Source organism: Alosa alosa, chromosome 17 (genome assembly GCF_017589495.1).
Source record: "Alosa alosa isolate M-15738 ecotype Scorff River chromosome 17, AALO_Geno_1.1, whole genome shotgun sequence".
Taxonomy (NCBI): domain Eukaryota; kingdom Metazoa; phylum Chordata; class Actinopteri; order Clupeiformes; family Clupeidae; genus Alosa; species Alosa alosa.
The window spans coordinates 2,457,444-2,477,837 of NC_063205.1; the positions used below are offsets into that span (position 1 = coordinate 2,457,444).

At 45.7% G+C, this 20,394-nt stretch overlaps 1 protein-coding gene across 1 annotated transcript in view; it reads right to left on the minus strand.

Annotated features, from left to right (window-relative positions):
• tcf7l2 (transcription factor 7 like 2) overlaps positions 1-17,567 on the minus strand; it is a 184,778-nt gene extending 167,211 nt beyond the window's left edge. The window contains 3 exon segments of the mRNA XM_048268763.1: positions 16,460-16,584; positions 16,739-16,805; positions 16,956-17,567. Of these exon segments, the coding sequence (XP_048124720.1) occupies positions 16,460-16,584; positions 16,739-16,805; positions 16,956-17,144 (381 nt within the window). The 5' untranslated portion in view covers positions 17,145-17,567.
• Positions 17,568-20,394: the final 2,827 nt, after the last annotated feature.

Below are 20,394 nucleotides of genomic sequence, written 5' to 3' on the forward strand. Positions count from 1 at the left end.
GTGTGTGTGTGTGTGTGTGTGTGTGTGTGTGTGTGTAAGGGATGACAGGGCCTCATCCCTGGTGCATGAGAGTGTGTGTTTGTGTGTGTGTGTGTGTGTGTGTAAGATGACAGGGCCTCATCCCTGGTGGATGAGAGTGTGTGTGTGTGTGCGTGTGTGTGTCTAAGGGATGACAGGGCCTCACTAATTAGAAATGCATGCAGGTCATTCAGAGTAGCAGAGTCAAACTAGGTCTGTGTGTGTTTGTGCGCACGCATGCGTACGTGTGCGTACTTTGTATGTGTGAGTGTGTGTGTTTGTGCGCAAGCATGCGTGCGTGCGTGAGCGTACTTTGTGTGTGTGTGTTTGTGTGCACGCATGCGTACGTGTGCGTACTTTGTGTGTGTGACTTAAGGAAACAATTGCAGCAGTCACTGTCACTCTTCAGTTCCAGAGGTTGAGTAAATGTGCGTTTGTGTGTGTGTGTGTGTGTGTGTGTGATGCAGGATTGATGGGTGTTGGTTTTGCTGGTTGAAAAAGCACACAGTATGACTTGTGACACAAAAGCATGTAGATTGAAAGTGTGCAAGTGTGTGTGTGCACATTTGTGTGTGTATCTGTGTGAGTGAATGCGGGCGCATGAGCGTGTGAAGGGTTTTGTCTGCCTGTGTGTATGTGTATGTGTGTGTGTGTGACGGGAGTCGTGTGTGTGTGTGTGTGTGTGAGACGGGAGTCGTGTGTGTGTGTGTGTGTGTGTGACAGGAGTCGAGTGTGTCTGTGCAGCTCATTTGCAGGGAGCTGGCACTGATGCATGCAGTCGATCTTTTTGTCATTTCTAAACACACACACCATTTATATTATCTGCTGAGAAAGCAAAGGGAGGAGACAGTACAAGAGACAGAACAAGAGAGGAAAGGAGAGGGGGAGGAGAGGAGAGAAGAGGAGAGGAGAACAAGAGAGGAGAGGAGAAGAGGAGAGGAGAGGAGAGGAGGGGGGAGGAGAGGAGAACAAGAGAGGAGAGGAGAAGAGGAGAGGAGAGGAGAGGAGGGGGGGAGAGGAGAGAAGAGAGGAGAGGAAAGGAGAGGGGAGGAGAGGAGAGGGGGAGGAGAGGATAGGAGAACAAGAGAGGAGAGGAGAAGAGGAGAGGAGAGGAGAGGAGAGGAGGGGGGGAGGAGAGGAGAGGAGAGAGAACAAGAGAGGAGAAGAGGAGAGGAGAGGAGAGGTAGAGAAAGACAAGAGTGAGAGGAAATGAGAGAAGAGGAAAGGAGAGAAGGACAGGAGGAGAGAGGTGAGGAGGAGGACAGGAAAGAACAAGGGAGGAGAGGGCAAGTAGAGAGGAGAGGAGAAAACTGCATTGTACACACACACATACACACACGACACACACACACACACACACACACACACATACACAATACAACACACGCCATCAACAACACACACACACACACACACAACACACACACACACGCATCCGCCATTTCACACGCACACACATACACACACGCACATACATACATATACATACACACACACACACACACACACACACCCTGACAGACAGCCCCCCCAGACTGTGAGAGTAATGTGGCCTGACTGTCGTCCATCAGCGGTAAATGGGCCAAATGAATGGGGCAGGCCCTGCTTAGTGTCCAGACCTGTAAATGGCCGGCCCCTCGCCAGCCCTGCCCACTAATTGCCTTTATCCATCTTGTTGAAGCACGTTTACACACTCACACACATCACCTCCATCCCGCTGTCACTGACACACACGGCTACGCCTGGCTTTTCTGCTCCAGCACCCGCCTGTGTGTGTGTGTGTGTTTGTGTGTTTGGGGGGCAAATTTGTCATCGGATCATAACAGGTAATTCAAACAACAATTAGCTCAGTGACTCTCAGCGTATGTCAGCATCTATCTATGCAGCAGGGCATGACAGAGAGAGGGGGGGGGGAGGGGGAGAGAGAGAGAGAGAGAGAGAGAGAGAGAAAGAGAGACAGAAAGAAAAAGAGAGGGTGGCAGAAAGAAAGAAGGAGAGGAGGATTCTCTGGGCCAGATGTACATTTGCGAATGTAGCGTTATCAGCGCCATGGACAAACCGCAGATAGCAAAAGCGGTCATACCAAAGTGTACGTGGTATTTATCAAACTTTCAGTTCATTGGGTAATCTGCGCCTTTCTCCGCCCCCTACCGCAGTTTACGAACATCCACAACTGAACGGCAGAGCCTATATACAAGCGCAGTTGAATGAAGTTAACTGATGACAACATTAAAAAGAAGCAAACGTTTAGCAATCATGAAATTATACCATACATGATAAGATGTCAACAAGCAGGGAGATAATGAAGATCAGTAGTTTTACTCAAACTACTTGTGCACGTAGGCTATGGAAGATTGGTCAAATCTAGCAAGTAGGAACGTTTAATAATTATAAGTGAATGACGTGTAAGTAAAAGTAAGACATTTGAAAGCCCAATGAAAGTTAAGGTTGCTTTTGATAAAGTGCAAAGACGCAAAACTGCTGCTCTGAATACCGATTCTGTTGTCTTTGAAATTTCCTCTTATTGACGCATTTAACAGGGAATTCCCGATTAACACCTGCTTTTACCTGTTTATATTATAATCAAGAAAACAGATCGCGGCACTTTCATATGGTTTTCAGACATACAGGGAAATAAATATCGCCATGTTTACTCTGCATGTTGTAAAACAAATACGCCAAAAAAGCCGTTAGTTCAAACTGTCTCTGTCTGTCTGTGTCTGTGTCAGAACGATCTCTCTCTGTCCCTTGTCTCTTCAGGTTCTCACTGGCTTTCTTTCTCTTCCATCATTGCTTCACTGTCATTCTTCTCCTCTTCTCCATCCCTTCTCCCTTCTCCATCCCTCTTCTCTCTCTCTCATGAGTGGAGCAGCACTGGTCGCCAGTATCAATCACCCAGACACACACACACACACACACACACACACACACACAAAATTGGAAAAAGAACAGGGAGAGCAGGGAGAAAGAATGAGAAGAACTGATAGCAAAACAACAAGAGGGGGATGAAGGATAGAATATGAGAGAGAGAGAGAGAGAGAGAGAGAGAGAGAGAGAGAGAGAGAGTCCAGGAGATTTATGTATTTGTTTATGCATAGTTTTTGTTGAATGATTTGTTACTTGTTGGTCTCTTATTGTTGCATAATCCTTTGAATGACTTGGCAACGCAGATCATGCCAATCACAGCGAGAGAAGCAGCCAGGAAATGAGAGAGTCAGGGAGAGAGAGAGAAGAGGAGGAACAGGAGAGAAAGAGAGAGAGAGAGAGAAGGGAAGAAACAGGAGAAAAGGAGAAAAAGAGAGAGAGAGAGAGTCAGAGAGAGTCAGAGAAAGAAAGAAGAAGAGGAACAGGAGAGAAAGAGCAAGAAGAAGAGGAGGAACAGAAGAGAGAAGGATAGAGAAAAAGAGAGTAAGAGAGTGAAAGAGAGAGAGAAAGAGAGTGAAAGAGAGCAGTGTTGCGTTGAGGTCTGTTGTGTGAGACTGGTCTGTTTTAAAAGCTGTAATGGAGTCATCAGGATGGAGGAACTGTTGGTCACACACACACACACACACACACACACACACACACACACACACACACACACACAGAGCCACCAGGACGGAGGAACTGTTGTTCTGGGAAACAACCACCACTCCCCTTACAGCACAAGATTCCTGCACATCTGCTCCTCAATGCACACACACACACACACACACACACACACACACACACACCACACACACGGACACACGCACGCACACACACACGCACACACACGCACACATACACAAACCAGTCATGAAATTGTGGTAAATACAGAAAGAGTTAACCCCAATCCAAACCCCCATCCACACACACACACACACCTGCACCCACACACACCCTGGGGCTCTGAAATTGAGCACTTGACGCCACCTGGTTTATCTTTATTGATATTTGAAATATGCAAAGCGTAATAAAGATACACACACTGCACTAAAACACAGAGATAAAGCAGGGCACAAATCTGCCAGTGCAAAAGGGCGCCCTGATGGACATCTTTACACACAATATTTTATATATATATAAAATAATACAATATCATCAATATCAACATTTATATATACATATATTTATATACATTATATGAGCATATATACATATATATAAAATACTCACACACAATAACAAAAACATCATCACACATATTATTATTATTATATATATATAAAGATATATTATTATATATTATTATATTATTATTATATTATTACACACACATTTATTTACATATTAATCATCAATAACACATTTATATATTGTATCATCATCATCAACAATAACAATATATTATATATATATATTTTATATATATATATATATATATATATATATATATGAGAGTGAAGCATATATATATATATATATATATATATATATATAATATATTATATAAATTACCACATACAATAATTTATTTCACCTGTCAGGTCTGGAGAGGCCACAGAGAGCCCCTGAGGCCGAGTCAGTTCTCCTTCTGAAATCACTTCCTTCTCATCACACTGTCATTCCATTTCACTAATAGCCCGCTGATACACTGGTGTGTGTGTGTGTGTGTGTATCACTAGCTAACTGGCATTGATCCTAGAGTGTGCATGTGTTACCAGTGCTGGCAAACGGGGACTGATACTGATGTGTGTGTGTGTGTGTGTGTGTGTGAGTGTAGGTGTGTAGAACTGCACATTTAGTCATATTTTATCAGTGATCATAATATCTTCTGGATTCCTCAACCACATAAAGCCCAGCCACTGGACAGTGTGTGAGGGTCATCATAGCACAAGTTATCTGATTGGCTAATGCTGATTTGCCTTTTATGACATCTTCAGAGAGAACTCTGTGCAGATGGGCTGCCACTTAACCGCGCTATGGAAGCTAGCTACAGCTACAAATAGGTGTGTGGAGTTAATATGAACTAATTAGCTGATAGCTACTAGGCTAAACCTAAATGTTGAGGGCCAAGCAAAGAAGTGCTTTCCAGTGCTTATCTATTTAAACAGTTCAAGGTCATTTCAAAGCTTACTTAGCTAGCTAGCTAGTTATTGTCATTTGCTGCATAGCCTGAAACAAGCACTGTCTTCACAACTATTTGCAGATGATCTTAAATGGCGGATGATCTTAAATGGCTGATGACTTCACATTCAACAATCCTGAGAGAAATAGGGGCGTGTCTGAGATCAATAGTGTGACTGAAGGGGGCGGAGTCCCCGGGTATCGCATCACCGGGGAATAGGAAACGGGCCAACAATTTGTCAACGACATCAGCTTTTTCTATTAATGCTCATACCGTTAATTGACATCAGCCTGAGTGTGTGTGTGTGTGTGTGTGTGGGGGATCTACTGCTGTGAAAGAATCCAGACACAATCCTGAGATTAACACACACTCTTCTATCCATCTAATTCACCTATAGTGCAATTAGCACCTTCACACGCACACACACACACACACACACATCGCACATCGCATTATCATCATCCTCGCTATCACATCTGCATGATGCACTGCATCGCGTACACAGCCGTTCTCAGAGCTTATCCAACAGCAATTAAAAGTGTAATTAGTGGATTAGAAACGCATGTCCTGGAGTTTGAGCTCCTGGTGCTGCTACTTACGGCTTTAAGATGGACTGAGTGCTCATCTGCCCTCTGAGATGCAGTACACACCAGAGAACACACACTCTCAGGGTCTACACACACCTGCACCCGCACACACACACACACTTTACCCATACACACACACCTGCACCCACACACACACACACTTTACCCATACACACACCTGCACCCACACACACACACACTCTCAGGGTCTACACACACCTGCACCCACACACACACACACACACACTTTACCCATACACACACCACACACACCTGCACCCACACACACTCTCAGGGTCTACACACACCTGCACCCTGTGTGTGTGTGTGTACTTAAAGGAGTGAAATGACAGTAATGGCAATGGTTAGTCATGATTGACGTGTCGTTGACTTTTGGACTCAATATTGGAACACTAAATTATAGGGCTCCACAGTGTGTCCCACAGCAGAGGGAGGCTGTCTGAGTCACGGAATCAGCCCAGGAGCTTGTGGTGGTGTGTGTGTGTGTGTGTGTGTGTGGTGATGACATCTCTCTAGATGTTTCAGGATGAAGACACTTTAGCACTGTATGCGTTGCCCACACACACACACACACACACCCAACCACACACACACACACACACACACACCTATCCACACACACACAGGGAGGTGAGGTCATTGTAACAGCAGATACATATGCACTCTTTCATATCTGGGCTGCGCTGAGGACAGTGTATGTGTGTGTGTGTGTGTGTGTGTGTGTGTGTGTGTGTGTGTGTGTGTGTGGGATGGGGTAGGGTGGAAGTGGGCTTGATGCATTTCCTGTCACTGCTGGAGTTGCGCTCTGGGAATGACCTGACCTGCTGCAGGTGTACACACACCCGCAAATGCACACACGCACACGTACACACTCACATACACGTACACACACTCAGTCAGAGGCAGTGACTCACCTGTCACTATCAATACTGCTTTAGCAATAAAGAACTACACCCACTCACTCTCAAACACTGAAAAATACCCCCTGGCACCACACACACACACACACACACACTCAGTCCCAGTGGAAAGTGGAGTGCTGCTATCGTTGGTCATAAAAAGCTGGCGGGTGCAGGAGGGCCAGGCTGAACTTTGGTCCAAGTGAGCGCGCTCCAATCCAAACAAAAGCCCAGGGCAACCAGATTCCTCCAGCCAGCACCACACAATGCTCCTTCTCTCTCTCCTTCTCTCTCTCCCCCACTCTCTCTCTCACACTCTCAGCCCCCTCCTCTCCCACTTCAGTCTCTCTCTCTCTCTCTCTCTCTCTGGTGTAGACATTCTGATGACACGGCAGTACTCAGAGGAGGTGAACAATCTGAAGCACTGGTCAACTTCATTAAGGAGGGAAAGGACAAACCACACACACACACACACACACACAGAGCACAAACCACTACACACACACACACACACTCCACCTCACACACCGCCTGCCAATCATGCAGGGCCACAAACTTGTGCCCCCCCCCCCCCCTATTCCTCGTGGCCGTTGTGGGTTTTGAAGGCGCTGAATGGCGGCTGAATGGCGGCCTCGGGGACCCATTGTTTGTCCATCTAAGCAGGAACTGTCTACAGTCCCTCTGTGTCGCATTAGCACCAATTATACACCCCATTCAGACGCCTTTGTGTATCCAGTCCCGTGACCTCCCCACCCCCCCGACACACACACAATAATAATAATACGTCAAGACGCTGCCACAATACCCATCACACACCGCGACATTGTAAGGGGAGGAGAAAATGCATGCATTTTCTGCATGTTCAATAGAGTGTTCCACATGGGGTTCTAGAGGGTTCTGTAAATCATTCTATAGAGTGTTCCACACGGGGTTCTAGAGGGTTCTGTAAATCATTCTATAGAGTGTTCAGCAGCCAATAGAATTCTCTACACCTGACAGTCAAACTGGCACCTCCTACCAGGATTATGTACTTCTGAAACCACGCTGGGCCTGCCTACTCCCGGGAGGTGAAGGGGCTTTCACTAGCCATCTCTCACTGGCTACACCGGACATGACACTCCTGGGCAGAGTACGAAGCTAAAGCCTTGTGTGTGTGTGTGTGTGTGTGTGTGTGTGTTGTGTCGGTACCACACAGCCTGGATAGCTGCATCTGTCTGCACTAGTGTGGAGTGTGTTAGCCGCGTGTGTCTGCTCACCAGACTAACACACAATCACATTGACCACTGCTGTCTGCCAACGCTAGGCCCTCGTGCATCAGATGGACCCATTTACCCATGTTCAAGCCCTGCATAAACAACCAGCCAGCCAGCCATCCAGCAGGCCTGCTACGTCACAAGTCACATGACCAAACCATCCAGCAGGCCTGCTACGTCACAAGTCACATGACCAAACCATCCAGCAGGCCTGCTATGTCACAAGTCACATGACCAAACCATCCATCAGGCCTACTACATCACAAGTCACAAGACCAAACCATCCAGCAGACCAGTAGGGGTTAAGTCATTTAGAGACCTCAGACCTGCCTCAGACGAGTCCAGGAAGTGACGTCAATTCCGGAAATAAGTACATAATTTACTTTACTCTTTATGGAGAATACAGCGGAAAACATATTTTTCTTTTACAGTTCATGGAAAAATAGTCACATTAGGTAGAAGCTTTTTTATTATTATTCAGAATTTACATTTATTTATGAAATAATTCCATCTGACTGATCTGTCCATTGATCTGCCAGAGTCAGCTGGGTGGAGCTGTTGGGACTCCGCGCTTATAAAGGGACTTACGGCAGATATTGCGTTGCGTGTAATTTTGGTTTATGGCTATCGTTTAGATGTCCTTCCTATTCATTAACATGAACGATGGCTGACTAAATAAATGACTATGATGTTTAATAAACCATTGTAGGCATACATTTAACAAGTTATCATTTTATCACATCAATTAAGTGTTTTCTGTAGGCTAGGCTACTGTGTGACATGCTTTACACTTGACTTGTCTCAGGCTGGTCTAATAGGTCTGAGGTCTCTCGATGACTTAACCCCTACTGCATTCGACTCTAAATGACTTAACTCCCTCTCCACTTCCTGCTACATCACAAGTCACATGACCAAAACTGCTGGACTACTTCCTGCTACATCACAAGTCACATGACCAAACCTGCTGGGCTACTTCCTCAAGCAGCACACATCAAACATGTCCGCCTGCTTCTCTCGTCTCACGATCAGCCACGTATCAAACCTTCTCCCATTCTGAGTGTTGGGGAGAGAGTCGCGTGGGAGGCCGGTTGGCTGCCCAACCATCCGTCCAACACCACACGGCAGCCAACAGGTGAAAGAGATTTCCGTCACACTGCGCAAGCATCCAAACATCTCAATAAATGAATGAATAAATAAATAAATAAATATCTCCACAAATGACTGAATAAATAAATATCTCCAAGTGTGCCACCCTGACAGCCTCTGGAGTCCAACAGAGCAGCCCAGGCTCGAGCAATACAACGTTTCTCTCACGACCACAAACACGGACAGAACACGCTGATATTATTCATCTCTTTACCTAAACATTTTATATGTTATTATATATATTATTATTTACCTCTTTACCTAAACACTTTATATGTTATTATTTACCTTTTTACCTAAACACATGTTATTATTTATCTCTTTACCTCAACACATTATTACCTAAACACATTATATGTTTTTATTTACCTCTTTACCTAAACACATTATATGTTATTATTTACCTCTTTACCTAAACACATTATTAATACTGATGTTACACATTTCACACGCATGTTACAACCATGTAACGCATATTATAGTGAGATCATATGAATGTGATATACAGTTATACACATGCTAGCATCTGCTGCTTAGATCGCTCACCTATCAGTGATTAATCACAGAGATTCCTTTCACAGACACACACACACACAAACACACACACACACACACACACAATCACCAGTGTTTCAACACAATCCATTTCAGATGCATTTAAATATCACTGTCCTCTGCAGTATGTGTCTATACACACACACACACACACACACACACACACACAATTCCAAAAACTAATTTTGCTTTAAGAGTTTGGCTCACTGAGTTAGGACACTGCTCTGAGGAATTTAAACAAAACCATTACACACACACACACACACACACACACACACACACACACACACACAAACACACAAACACACAGAGAATAATTTCATTTCCATGTTTTCGGGAGTCCCACACTGCCCTGGCCAGCCGGACCAGACTATATTTAACAGATGACAAAAGTTGCATTCCAGATGTACACTGAAATCTTTGTGCATATGTGTGTGTGTGTATGTGTGTGTGTGCTGTAAGGAGATGCGTGTCTGTATGAGTGTGCAAGGCAAGGAGGAGGGGGTCGAGTGAATGTGTGTGTGTGTGTCTGTGCTGCATGCATGTGTGTGTGTGTGTGTGTGTGTGTGTGTGAAGGGGGTCACCAGCACACAGCTGCCATGGAGATACAGGCTGTTGAGACAGCGACCCCCAGGCGTGACAGGACCCACAACTCTAAATCACCCAGGACATACCAGGAGCCAGACCCCCGAACACGCGATGCATTTTTCAGCACATGCGCACACACACACACACACACACGCATGTACACACACACACACACACACACACACACACACACACACACACACACACACACACACACACACACACACAGAAAACTGCAGAGGATGGCAGTAAGAGTGAAGCTTCTGCGATATGATCAGTTTTGGTTCAAATGGCTGGAGGAGTGTAAATCACTGGAGTAATTCACTGCGGCTGACAGCCCTGACCCTGCATGGGGAACGTCGCGAACATCGCTAAATAAATACCAGCACTCGCCGAGCAGCGCACCAATCGGCTGCGTCGCCTCTGCACTCTGTAAACTAACACACCCCATGGAGACACATTCACACCCCCAACACACACACACACACACACACACACACACACACACACACACACACACACACACACACACACACGCAAACACACCCAAAAAACCCACTCCGCTCGATAACTACAATCAATCCACACGCATGTGCCAACATCATCAACAAAAGATAATTGTGCCTGGCCGGCGTGCCCAGCGTGCTAAACGTGTTGGGCGAAGGGTTCGGCGCTCATGATGGTGTAAATATTTACAGCACCAGTCTTTTCCGTGCAGTGGGCCGGCTAACAAACGCGTCCTGTAGGGGAGGCCGTGGCCCGCGCGCTAAGCTACATCTGCAATTCATTGACTTTACAATTTACCACATGTCGCGCTGGGAGAGGGCTCGCCGCCCCTGAATCACGCCACAAATATGCCCCTGATTTATTGTTTCAGAGCCCCGGTGCCGATTAACTGCAGCTACACTTTTCCGAAGCATCGCTTCTATTGGCAGAGCATGAACAATTACAGCGAGCACTAATTAACCGTCGTGGAGGCCCAGCGCTCAGCGCTAATGCCTCCCAGGCCCAGCGCTCAGCACGGCGCACCACAGCGCAGCGATTCAGCCTGCCAGAGCAGCTCCAGTCCCAACCCCAACCCCAGCCCCAACCCCAGCCCCAGCCCCAGCCCCAACTTAACTCCCTCAAATCCAAAACAGATTGCGTTACGGCTGGCTGTTTATCGAAAACTGGGAACTTTTTTTTTTTTTTTTTAAGTTTTTTTCCTTTTTTTCCCTCCTTTCTCTTCTCTCTGGGCTTGCATGGGATGAGAGAAGCAGAACAGGAAAGGAGAGAGGGGAGGAAAAAAGAGAGAGAGAGGGAGAGAGAGAGAGAGAGAGAGAGGGAGAGGGAGAGAGGGAGAAAGGGATGAGGGAGAGGGAGAAAGGGATGAGGGAGAGGGAGAGAGGGAGAAAGGGATGAGGGAGAGGGAGAAAGGGATGAGGGAGAGGGAGAGGATAAAGGATGAGGAGAGGGAGAGAGGGATAAGAGAGGGAGAGGGAGAAAGGGAACTTAGAGGGAGAGAGAGAGGGATGAGGGGGAGAATGAGGGAGCATGTTTCGGACATTCTTTGTCAACAAAAGTAATTTGCAAAACAAAAGGATGGCAAGCGTTTAAATGGTATAGGAGGGCCAGTGTGTGTGTGTGTGTGTGTGTGTGTGTGTGTGTGTGTGTGTGCGTATGTGTGTGAGCATGTGTGTGTATGAGTGTGTGTGTGTGTGCGTGCGCGTGTGTGTGCGGAGAGGCGAAACGAGACACAGAGCGCCAGCATCCCCCTCAGTACCCCATGCGGACTCCAATTAAGATCCATTAACATGGAAAGCCAATTTGATAAGGTGTGTCCCTCTCCCGCTAAATCCCCATTTAAAAAGCGTTCCTCACCTCCCCGGGACCTGCCACTCACTCATAATCCGCATATTACACACGGCAGCACACACACACACACACACGCACACGCACACACACACCGTTACAACACAATAGGGATGCCTTATCATTTTATGCCCTTACAAAAAACAACAACATGCTTTAAAGCAATTATTGCATGATTCTAATTAATGTATGTTCTAAATGTATAGAAATATACAGGTAAAATCATTTTAAATGTATATAAATATATCCACAAATGCTTGAATAAGACTCAAATATCTGCATGTTTCAGCAGAGGCAAGTGGTGCAACCGAAAACCTACCGCTGAAATCAGACAAAGAATGACAGCAAGCAAGTGAGAGTGAGGGAGCGCGCCACTGAGAGAGAGAGAGACGGAGAGAGAGAGACGGAGAGAGGGAGCGCGCCACTGAGAGAGAGAGAGACGGAGAGAGAGAGAGACGGAGAGAGGGAGACTGAGAGAGGGAGTCTATTGTTTGGTGGGGGAACTTGCCAAGCTCTTGGCTGCTGTGCTTTGCTATGCAGTGTTGTGTTGTGTTGTGTTGTGCTGTGCTGTGCTGTGCTGTGCGCTGTGTGTGTGTGTGATTGTGATTGTGAGAGTGTGTGTGCTATGTTGCGTGAGGCTGCGTTGGGTGTTGCTGCTCGCCTCGTCGTGTCTTGAGCTGCTTTTTTAAACGCTGGTAATTACCCGTCGAAACCCAAAACCGGCCCGTGTCCACATCTCAGGCCCCAGGACTTAGGAGGCCCGCCCAGCGCCCGAGTCAAATAGCTCCACATTCAGACACCACCGCACACAAGCAGTAAATAAAGCCTCACACACTCACAAACACACACACACACACACACACTTACACTACACAAGAAAGAGTGGAGGGGAGGAGATTAGAGAACAGGAGAAGATGGAGAAGAGGGCAAGGGAGACGACAGGAGAGAGGAGGAGGAGAAGAGGAGATGAGAGGAGGAGGAGAGGAGGAGGAGAGGAGAAGAGAGGAGAGGAGAGGAGAGAGAGGAGGAGAGGAGGAGAAGAGAGTAGAGGAGAGGAGGAGAGGAGAGGAGAGGAGGAGAGGAGAGGAGAGGAGGAGGAGAGAGAGGAGGAGAGGAGGAGAAGAGAATAGAGGAGAGGAGGAGAGGAGAGGAGAGAAGAGGAAAGAAAGATAGGAGAGGAGAAGAAGAGAGGAGGAGAGGGGAAGAGAGAAGAGAAGAGGAGTAGAGGAGGAGAAGAGAGAAGAGGAGAGGAGGATAGGGTGGAGGGGAGAGGAGAGGGAGGGAGAGAAGAGTAGAGGATGAGAGGAGAGGAGAGGAGAGGAGAGGAGAAAGAAAAAGACTCAGACACACACAAATGCCGTGTAAATGGCCGGACAGTGAGAAGCATCTTCCTATTTGAGAGAGAGATAGATTCCCACTCTCCCAATCACACACACACACACACACACACACATCTGTAAAGCTGACTTCCCAGCCAAACACAGAATACATACACAGCCCATAAATAACTACACAGAGACAATTCCTGTTTCCGTCTCAATCCTGATATAAAAAAAAACAAAAACGATGTAACCTAAAAAGAGGCCATTCTGCTTTCATCCTGCACTGGAGCCAGAATCACACACACGCTCATCAGGTACAGCTCACACTCCGCACAAATCACACACACACACACACACACCGCACGCATCTTTCCTCAGCATCCGAATGACAAAAGATTCCGACTCCGAGAGATAAGATCAATAAAGAAACATCAGATGACAAAAAGACACGCTTCCTAGCTGATTAGCTCCAACGCTCTTAGCACGCCTGCTGGGCGACCGGGTGTGTGTGTGTGTGTGTGTGTGTGTGTATTTGTGCGTGTGTGTGTGTGTTTGAGTGTGTGTTATAAGGCTTTATAAGCGTGAGCTTGCTGTTAGTTAGGGAAGAGGACAGTTAATCGATGCTGGGCTAAATTATTAATGTCTGCTTTTAGTAATGCGTTTATGAATACAAGGGCTTTCAACTTCAAAGCCCCGCCAGCCCCTCCACACACAGGTAGTCCTGCTCGCTCAAAGCCACCCGCGTGCACGTGTGTGTGTGTGTGTGAGAGAGGAATGGACGACCTTTCACAGGGCCTGTGGTCAGAGAGAGCATCACAGACGGATTACTGGGTGATTTGTCCAAATAAACGTGTTCTAGAGACACGCTACAGCTAAAACTGTGATGTAAAAGCCGTCAACATTCCCTCTGCCTTGAAAGCAAGCCGCAAAGCCGTGTCGCGTCGCGTGCGTGTGTGTGTGTGTAAGCGCACTCCTCAGAGCCAACACAGAATCCTTTACCTCATTCAAACAATTTCTTGAATTTCCCCTGGGGATCAATAAAGTATCTATCTATCTATCTATCTATCTATCTATCCATCTATCTATCTATCTATCTAACAATATCTCACATGTCTAATGGAAAACACAGAATTCTTCACAAGAGATAAGGCAATGTGGACACCCTGCAGTATGCTTGTGTGTGTGTGTGTGTGTGTGTGTGTGTGTGTGTGTGTGTGTGTGTGTGTGAGCTAGAGAGGGATGCGGACACTTGTGTATTAATGTGCGTATCATCCATTATGTATCATGCAAACAGGTGAACAAACACTCTATAGCTGATTCTGAAGACTTGATGTTACATGCACTAGATTTCATTGATTTCGAAATAGTGTGTGTGTGTGTGTGTGTGTGTGTGTGTTTGTCCTCTTGTACAGAACTGAGGAGCGTTTGACAAAGAGGGAGATTCAGACAGAAGTGGCATTTCCACCGCTCTGCAGTCGACTCCTGACACACACACCATCTACAGAAGCAGGTACACTGCTGAGAGGTGTGTGTGTGTGTGTGTTTTGGTGAGGGTAATAAAACATTCTGATATTTCGGCAATGTGTGTGCTGGAATGAAAGTTCCAAATGCAAACTCTCTGAAAGGATTTCACGGCAGAGACAGACTTAACAAAGACCACTGTCTGAGCACGGCAGAATACACGCGTACAAATATACTCACACACACACACACAGAGAGAGTCAACAGCATCCTCATCGCAGAACGAAACGCTCCCATCCAAAAATGACAGTGTTTCTCCTCACCATCTTGGTGTCTGATTTAGACATTACAAATTATTTTCCCTCACAAACATTATTATGTCACTGCCCTGTAATATAGAGCTGACAGATTTCCAATAATATAAAAATTAAATCAGATGTATAAGATGCATTTCAACATAGAGATGTCTGGTATTTTATTAATATTTATATAATTGCAATAATAACTCTGGTTTTTGTTGTGCTGTCTTTGGTTCTTTGTTTTATTCCGCTCTTAACTGTGCACCAGACAAAATTATATTTATAGTTTAGCCATTCTAAGAATGTCATCATGAATCAATATAAAGAATAGCAGGGCCATAATCGCAGGTCTCCGGGTTAACCTTGTAATTTGAGATGGTAGTCTTCGGCAATAACCAGCAATTACAATTAACTCTTCTGGCAGCTCGAGACTTCCCGCGAAGCCTTCTGCCCGGTGGGACCGGCACAGGTAGCGCGTGCGATCGTGTGTGCATGCATAATTATACTCTTACTAATTGCTAGTAACAAGGGCATTTTTAGAGGGTGTTTTCGGGGGGAAAGTGAAGGTAAAAGATGCCTTCCGTAATAGAACAGACTCGCGCGCTTCCCTGGGAAAACCATCCCGCAGGAATATCAGACACTGTATGTGTTGGTCCGCTGTAAATATTTGCGTACTAAAAATGTGATAATTGTACAGGCGTGTGGTTGTGCATGACCTATATTTAATTTCCTGACATCTTAACAGTGTAAAAATGACAGACATATATTGTGCAATAGGCTATGCAAATATGCTGAATAAACTCATTTGCATAAAGCTTTAGATTCTAACATCCATAAAATTAAAATACAACAGCTTCGTTTGTAGTGAGACGTGCGTGTCACCGAACAACAGAGGAAATGTCAATTTCCTCAGTACAAAAAAAACATCAGTTAATTCTGACAAAATCAACCGCTAAAATTAACACAACCAATTCAGGAAAACAATTGATTAAAAAAAATAGCACAATCCCAACAACTGCGGATACCTTATTATTAGCCTATTACATTAAGTTGAACAATAAAATCATTCGTGTACACAAGTGTACAACAAATAAATTGTAAATGTCACTTTCCAAATTTGGATACATTTTTTTTATTCTAAATTCAATCCGTGCGGGAAACGTTAGGTAGAATGCTTCCCGCATTTGGAACGTGTGTGGGAGGCCGCGCTGTTCCATAGCCAACTGTACCGGGCTGTAGCCGTAGCCTACTTCCACACACGGGATCCGGCTGAGCAACGACATGACATGCCACTGTACAGTACGCCAAAGTTGCGAAACTTTAGCCTGATATTTCCCAGCTAACCTTACCTAGTTGCGCTCGCAAACTATGTCCTGCTGCGCGCTACGTGGCGTGTTAATGAGCGTAAAGGGGCAAATAAACACACTTACTGTGCGTGCTGTTGGAGAAAGTGATCCGTTCGGGAGGTACGGGCTCGTAAGATCAGGGATCATTATAAACGGATAGCCCGGGTACGGTGGGCTCTTGAACAGCCCTCCATCTTGCCGCTTCGCAGCTAACATGGCGGGGGAAAAGAAGAAAACTTTTATAAGTGCCTTGAAAAGTTGCTCTCCTTCAGAGACCCCAACAGTAAAGCCCTTCGGCATGTTAACATTGCATTGAGTAAAAGTGTGTGGGACAAGAGCATTAAGAAAAGAGCAGAAACTCACCCTCCTCTAAACTTTCTCTTGTTTTGTCTCTGAAAGTTTCAGATCTAGGCGGAGGCCGTCTTTCCGCCTTCAAATGCAACGAAACACAGGGATTGCATTTAAGAAACACGAGGAGGAATCGCTACTTTTAACAACGTGTTTTCAAACGATAATTTTACGTATAACAGATAAATGAAGTAAAGTCATGGTCAATCGATCGCCATTATTTGTCACTTACCTCTGAATCTGACGAGCTGTTTTGATTCGTTTCTGATTCGTTTACAAGAGAAGATTTGACGTCTGCTAAATCCCTTTCTGCAGAAGAGTTCTCCGAAATTTTTTCCTCCTGTTCCCCTTCGTCTTTGAAGGAAATCATTTCATCGTTCGCACCCAAATCGTCCCCTCCACCGCCGTTGAGCTGCGGCATTTTTCCCGAGCAATTTTGGGGGCAAAAACACAAAGTTTTAAACCCTTGATCTTAGTGATCCCGGATCCGAGTTTAAGTTTAGGGTCTGTATTGGCGTTTTCCAAGCACTGGCGGTTAGTACAAACTCAAAAGAGGGGAATCTTGGCAGAAAAAGAAGCCGGAGATGGAGCTGAGCCGCTCGGATTGAGGAGTTGAAGTTGGTCGGAGTGGTTTTCAGTTCAAAGGCGGCGCTGATTGACAGATAGAGAGGGATGGAAATAGAGAGAGTCTGGATTCGGGATTATTGACAGGGAGAAACACACAAGAAACTAATGAGATTCAAACAGGGAGGGACTTGAAGTGACGTTTTCATAAATAGAGAGGGGCAGGATAGGGGGGCAGGAGAGGACTGGGGGGAGAAAGGAAACGGCGGACGGGAGAGAGTTTGAGACGCGGAAGCGGACAGCTTTGGTGAGGAGAGGGACAGTTATGCGAGTCGCCCTGTTTGCTTTTGTGACGGAATAGTAAAATAGGCGGAAGATCTCCGCGAGGTGCCGGTGAAACGTGGATTAAACAACATGGGCGGTCTCGCGCCACGGCGCTATTCCACTTCCTGCTTCTCGTGCAGGAGCCGCGTGCTCAAGCAGCCGCGCGCAGCCCAAACTTTGCCCCGCGTACCATAGAGATACGGCCACGCGCATCTTTTATTTGACTTGGTGCCTTAAAAATTAAACCGCTTAAAATATAAAATATTTTTCAAATTAGTTTATTTCAAAATGTCGTTTTGTTTTTCTGCACCTTATTTCAGCTTGTTATAAATTTCACAACGCAATTTAAAATCACTTTAAATTATGTGTCAAACTGAATTATAATATAGCCTACTGTTGAAGAATATATATAAGCAAAGATATTGTCCCTGTCCCTATATGATTTTTTTCCTGGAGCGCTTGTCGCGAGTGTCGAGCCGTCTCAGGTGAGATGCGGAGGGAGGGAGAGCGCGATGGGCGCTGATCGCGCTTACAGCAGCGGCGGACTAATGAGTTCGGGCAGCTCCGAGGACAACCTGTGTTCATTATGAATAAAACAACAGGCCGCGTGCGTTCGCTTCCTGCTCCTCTCTGTCACCCACACCTCCGATGCACACAGAAAATGATAAATAAAGTTTTTTTAGTCCTCAGCTTGCTTGTGACTGAAGAAAAGACCGAAAGGCTTTTTTAATAACCCAAAATGGGTTTAATTAGGCTACTGGCCGACAGCTGTGTTGGAATATGTTTTAATACCATTATTTTATTTTCGTAAAAACACAGGGAAATATTTTATATTTGCATGCTTGCTATGGAATCGCTGTCATTCAAGAAGCAGCGCGTTTCCATTCTTGCAATTATTAACAGTATAGCCTAGGCCCAGTCTAACAGCTTTTATAACTGCTAATTTTGTTTTAAAGGTTAGACAACACCGATCATCATATTTTAAAATAATATGTCCGCTCTGGCGCTAGATTGAAACGGCTTGTGCTCATCAGGGTCAAAGTTATTTAAACAGAGAAGGACAAGGGGAGCGGGGAGGGTCCGGCGTAGCACTGGCGTTGAATGGACTGCGCGGTGCCGATTATTTACAGGCTGTGCCATAAATGTTTCATTGTTTTTCCAAGATAGTGCGCGGTGTAAACTGACAATCAGAGCTCTTGTTAGACATCCGCGGCGTGCACACACAGCCTAATAAATAAATATTCTCTCTAAATGTCTGTTTCTGGATGAAGGAGAGCTCTGTCTGCTGGAGAGGCAAAAATGAAACACAGAGGGGGAACAATACACCATGATGCAGCTGTGTGTGTGTGTGTGTGCATGCATGTGGTGTGGCCTATGTGTGTGTGTTTTAAATTAATTGCATAAACCTGAGAAGTGAGTATGACATTCCATCATTTTAAGATAAAAACCTGGAGGACAGAGGAAAGACGGATGTCAACATCAGAGACATGACCTCTCTCTCACACACACACACACACACACACACACACACACTCTCTCTCTCCTGCTCCTAGCCTGCCTCTGCTCTAGACCCCGCGGGGTGCCGAGGGACCCCCTCACACACACACACACACACACACAGCCATCTGCACACCACAACTGTATCAGTAGCCTCAACACCCCCTGTGTTTTGTTGGTATTTTTTTTATTATGATGTGCATTAGTAATTCACATATAGGTTATTCTAGCACCGTTGCAGCGGGGTGGCCATCTCATCGGCCAGTTACACGGGAGAGGCTATCCAAGCCCCTCGCATCAGCCTGGGTGGAGAGAGAGAGAGAGAGAGAGGGAGAGAAAGAGAAGGGGAGAGAGAGAGAGAGAGAGAAGGGGGGAGAGAGAGAGAGAAGGGGGAGAGAGGGAGAGAGAGAGAGAAGGGGGGAGAGAGAGAGAGAAGGGGAGAGAGGAGAGAGAGAGAGAAGGGGGAGAGAGAGAGGGAGCGAGAGAAGGGGGGAAAGAGAGAGAGAGAAGGGGGAGAGAGAGAGAGAGAGAGGGAGGGAGAGAAGGGGGGCAAGAGAAGCTGAAGACAGCCATGCAGGCTGCATCAGATCACCAAACCCCAAACTCCTGAACACATAAATGGTTAATTACCCATAATGCCTCTCAATGCGTTCCCATGCCGTCCTGCGCTGCATTAGCATATTATAGGCTGTGTGCTCGCTTGTATTCTTAGTAACATTATGTGCATTTAAAGGGTTGTTAATGGTAGCTATGGACTCATTTAAGCCAGATGCCTGCTGAGTTTGATGAATAAAATAATACACAAAGTTTTCTGCTTTTAACAAGTGGAACTTGGCATTTAACCTTTTCAAGCGTACTTGATCGCAAATGTCCCCTTTGTGAGAGGAAGCGCAGTTAACCAATTTAGCATTTTCCAGGACGGCTCAGCTGATGCGGGCCTATTAACAATGATTTGGTTAACCACAATTATGCTTGACTAATGGCAGTCTGCATTGTCTGCAGGCCCATAATAAGTGCATTGATTTGAGCTTACTCAGATTATGCAAAAAAATAACATCTTTATGATGTATATTTAAAAAGCAAACAAAAAAATAAAAGTCAGGCTCATTTTGGCATGTTTTTGAAACATCAGTTCATTTAAAAACAGAAAGAAATAAACTAACACATCACTACCGTCACGCTGGCACATCAACATCGTGGACATTTATAAAAATGAGATAAAATATAAAACAGAAAAAAATTGTCTGTTTGTGTGTCTCAGGACACCCAGAGCTCAGAGTCTTGAG